The 4,999-nt window shown below is 28.8% G+C and overlaps 1 protein-coding gene and 1 long non-coding RNA gene across 2 annotated transcripts in view; one reads left to right on the plus strand and one right to left on the minus strand.

Moving 5' to 3' along the window:
- The window catches only part of LOC108752455, a 7,551-nt gene extending 6,099 nt beyond the window's left edge, over positions 1–1,452 (plus strand). The window contains exon 6 of the mRNA XM_018493277.1: positions 877–1,452. Coding sequence (XP_018348779.1) covers positions 877–1,061 — 185 coding nt within the window. The 3' untranslated portion in view covers positions 1,062–1,452. The remainder of the gene's footprint in view (positions 1–876) is intronic.
- The window catches only part of LOC108752456, a 10,126-nt gene continuing 6,041 nt past the window's right edge, over positions 915–4,999 (minus strand). The window contains exon 3 of the long non-coding RNA XR_001939560.1: positions 915–950. This is a non-coding gene — a long non-coding RNA (uncharacterized LOC108752456). The remainder of the gene's footprint in view (positions 951–4,999) is intronic.

Raw genomic sequence — 4,999 nt, forward strand, 5'->3', positions numbered from 1 at the left:
ATATAATAAATAGTATAAATAATTTACATTGAATTAAAGCATTAAAGATCTAGCTTCAACCGTTTATAGGCTTTAATATTCTTATTTATTATATATTTATTTACTTATAATATAAATATTTCATTAAAATAATTAAATTTAATCGTATTGACTGTATGTGTATGATAAAACAAACGATTAATAAGTTTTTAACATCTTTATTTGGAATATATAAATAAGCTGCTAGAATTGTATAATTATGTTATTTATATACTATTTATTATTAAATTTTATATTATATCATGCTTTGAGAGACCGATAAAAGAACGATTTTACGGTCCAGTAGTTTCTTTAAACAGTATGATCATTCAACTCTAAATTTAGAATACGCCTGTACTTTTCACTGCTCCTACTATGACTAACTATAACAAAAAAACTCGTTTCACTGAAAAAAGAGACGTCATGCAGCATCCGTGAGCACCATAACAATTTACTAGTTATGTGTTATGAATAAATTTCCCAAACTAACATGAGACAGCATATAGTTGTCAAAAAAGACCACTTTTACATATTATTGTTGCAGAATATTTTACATTTTATTATATATTAATATTTTATACTTAATATTGATATAATTATTATAATTCCGCTTAATTTATCAATTCCGCTAAAATAATTTTCAAGTCGTAGAATATATTTTCAAACTATCTTATAAATCCATTATCCTTTTTAATATATATTTAGAACAATATAAATAGGTATTTACAATAGTTAAAATTAATATAAATTTTTTAGAACGTTTCACAATGATAATAAATTCTTTCATTAAATAGGTTAATTTAAATGTAATACAAGTGATAATGTCGCTTTATATAATTTTCCTCTTCTCAATTTCAGTGACATGCAACGCGCTGATGCTAATCGAGATGATGGTGCTCTGTTACGCCGCGTGGTACATATATTACGTCGATCTAGAGAAGAATCAAGAAACAGACGCAATAGATAAAACGTCAAAGACTTCAGATCAGATAGATGCGATGAATAGCAACGACAGCAACAAACAGCTCCCAGCGACTGTGTGAGAGTTAACAAATCATCAAAGATATTAATTTTTATGAACTTTTCTCAAAAAATTTTCCAAAGGCACATTTAATGCACATAAAGAGAAAGATAATATAATACTCGTCAAGTAAAAATAACTCGATATTCCAAGGTTTTACTATACTACTTTATACTATAGATAGCTCGCTAAGATTAGAACTCGGAGATAGAACTGATTTGTACAGAGATGGAACTGATCTGCACATTTAACGATTTGAGACTGACTTTCTCTAATCAATTAGAAGAGATATTATTCACTTTCTATTTTTCACTTTTTATCCTTTTAATTCTCCTCGAATGCTGATAATCATTTTTATGATGTATTCTTAGGAATAAGTAGAGACATTGTACGAGTGTAAAAATCTTGAAAAGATAGACCTAGATTCTCGTTTTAAATATAGTTCTTTGTAAGTAGCAATTCTTTTAAGATTATATATGATAATATATTAAATATATAAACAAATTTATATATATAATATACATATGTAATATATATTTCATATGTAATTAAAGATCTCCATTTCTTAAGAATCTTAAGATACTTAAAATAAAGTAAAATTAGTTGTAAAAATGTACTCTTTGATTTCTGAGTAATTTAACAAAACGATAAGGAGTTATATAGATTCTGATTAATCAAAAAAATATTGCAGGGATTATTTTATCACAAATTATATGTATTAAAAAATCCCCTTTTTAAATTCGATAATCATACGTAATACTGATGAATAAAAAATGTATATTCTCTGTGTTCTTATTTGTACTTATCCAAGTACCATCACTTTCTTTGTACATATCTATATTTGAAGAGATACGTTAATATTCCGATAACGAAATGTATTAAGCATCGTCGTCTTAGCGACTCTTCGTTTCCAAGATGGATATTCTACAGATAAGGGCTTTCATAAAGTCTGTTATTCTGACTTGTTACTTTATCTTAATTTTTATCTATACTTTTCTCAAAAAATTTTCCAAAAGCACATTTAACGCATATAAAGAGAAAGATAGTATAATATTCATCATATAAAAATAACTCGATATTGAATTTTCCGCTTTACTTACATCACACTTTGCACGTTTTCATAAAATGTTGTCAAGTTTTACAATTAAAACTATAGATCTTTTCGAAAACTCAAATTAAGGTCTCATTTTGATAGAAGGTCTTATTTTAGATTTAATATTGTCTATATATAACACATGTTATCAATATAATTTGCTAAAATACTAATAAAAAAATAACTTTATAATAACTTGATTAGTGTGAATGTGTGTGTGTGTGTGTGTGTGTGTGTGTGTGTGTGTGTGTGTGTGTGTGTATGCATTTGTGTACAAAAAATAAATACAAAAAAAGCATTAACAATCTCTCTAAATTTCTTGGAGTGAAATCTCATTTTTTTGGAGTGAAAAGTCATTCCAAATATTCATGAAAATACCACCAATCAAAATGGAAAAATCGAAATTTCACTTTTCAAAAGAGTGAAAATGTTTACTGTTCATTTAGATTTATTCTTTAACTCTAAAAAGAGTGACTTTTCTCAGAGAGAGCATGTTTTGTAATCTAATCATAAAGATATTTTTTGACTAAGTCTTGAAATATCTAATTACTTTATCTGTACAGGAGTACAAAATGAATATTTTACTCCACATAGAGTGAACTGGTCAGTGACTCCAAGATTAGAGTAAAAATTTTACTCCAAAAAATTTAGAGAGATAAATAAACGATTTATTAAGATCGTATCGTGTGAATATATTACAAGTAAGAGTTAAAATATAACGATCAAAGCTGGATCTTAGATACTTAAAAAATTTCCATGTAAATTTATATATTACATATATGTGTGTGTAACTATGTAATCATGTGAACTGCGCATCGAATTGATATTTTGGACTTCAGTCCGATTGCACTCACGTTTTTGAGCGAGGCTTAAAACTTTTTCTTTCTGTCTCTCTATCGGCTTTAAAAAAAGAAAGAGAGAATGTTAAGCTTCGCTTAAAGTCAAACTAACGTTGGTGCAATCAGCCCTTAGAAACGCAACTGACTGTAATATCACAAATTAAATTGACAAGCAATTTAATATAATTTGATCAGGCATTCTATTATAACTTCATTTAATCAGGTTTCTATAGAGGTTATAGGATTCTATTATAGAAATGTTAATGTGTGTGCTGAAAATAAATTTATGGCGAAAAATATTACTTCGGATATCTAGGATTCTGGTGCGAGGATCGTAAAAAGCATTTAAAAAATAAAGACACGATTAATGTTAACACGAATTATCTTCATATTAATAGAAATTATTTCCACGTTTTCATAAATAAATGAAGAATGTAATTTATTATAAATTAATATTTTATTAGCATATATAAATGTTAATTTTAGATATATTAAAAGGATTGACGCGTGCACGTCGACGGTGGATATCAGCGGTGACAGAATGGAATTATCAAACTGAAAAAGTTATGGAGAGACACAAAACTGCTACGCACAGTTTTCATCCCTTTCACCGCCATTCTTCCACGTCCACCCTCTATGAGAGGACAAACGATTATATCGCGTCCGAACAAGAAAAAAGAAATCTTGCGGGGGCCTGTGTACCCCCTCATTTTTCGAGTGATTTCAGGGTCCACTCACCGCCTACCTGCGACCAGGTCCACCGAAACTACAAAACACACTTCTCTGTCTCTCCTTTTTAACCCCCCCTTCTTACTAAAACGCAACTCGCCGCTTGAGACTCGATCCTCGACCCTCTTCACGGGACGTGATCGTGATCGAGCTTTACAGCCGTAATAGATTTAACAGTTTCCTTCGAAGGATTGGCTTAAGGAGAAGAAGGGAAGAGAGAAATTTGCTGAAATTGAATAGGTTGCTTCCTTTTCTTGTTTCCACGTGGATAGATAGATTCTCTCTTTAATTGTATCGAATTGAAAAAGCGATCCACTTTTCGGACAATTCCATATTTTAACGAATTACTCAAGCAGTTACATTATTGTTAATAATATTATTATTATACAGTCTTTATTATACACTCGCTGGTAAATTATTAAAAGAGATAATAATTATTACGTTTTTTGCTTTATTAATTTTCTAATAAGATATTATTTTATATCTAGACAAAGATTTATTTCATTTAATTATATTTTTAAAAGATATATCTGTTTTATATTTCTTTTTGCTTTATTATCAATTTTCATCGTGAAATATATGCAGCAAAAACAAAAATAAATTTGTGGAATTAATATTTCTACATTTTCAATCAAGCGATGTCGAACAAGCGGAAAAATGCATTTTTGTATATTGATATCCTCCTCCTTTATCATAAAGGATTTCGAATATTACGGTAGGTTGAAAAATCACCGTATCGTAATTGCTGAATTGCTGATTGGTAATCTGCTATGGTAAAACTAATTAAGGCACTACCCAGGTCTCAAATGGGACGTCCAAATTGTTTTCTACGCCGTTCGTCTCGCCCCCCCATTACCCCCTTCCGACTAGATAGCCTTGGGAAGAGACGAGATAAAAAGAGAAATTGGACGATTTCGCGAACTAATGAGCTGGCCCTAGTGGACTTTAACATAATCATCCTTATGATTTATAATAGAAGATCGTCTCTCTTCTCACAGATATTCTTTTCGCAATGTGTCGCATCATTTCTCTTTTGAATTTATTAAAATATTCGTTGAAATTTATAGATATCATATCAACATTTGATATATGTGTGTGTGAGAAAGTGTCCCAAGTTTCCATTGTCAAAAAAAAAAAAATTTTTTTTATTCAAAATTTTTTTTAATTTTTTGTTTATTTTTGTTCATTTTTTTTTACATTTCTTGAAATAATTAACGAGAATTCTACGCATAAAATTATTTAGAATATTTCTTTAGATATACTTTAATTCAGAATTTTCACATTATTTTTCAGAATTAT

This window comes from Trachymyrmex septentrionalis, unplaced genomic scaffold (assembly GCF_001594115.1).
Source record: "Trachymyrmex septentrionalis isolate Tsep2-gDNA-1 unplaced genomic scaffold, Tsep1.0 scaffold60, whole genome shotgun sequence".
Taxonomy (NCBI): domain Eukaryota; kingdom Metazoa; phylum Arthropoda; class Insecta; order Hymenoptera; family Formicidae; genus Trachymyrmex; species Trachymyrmex septentrionalis.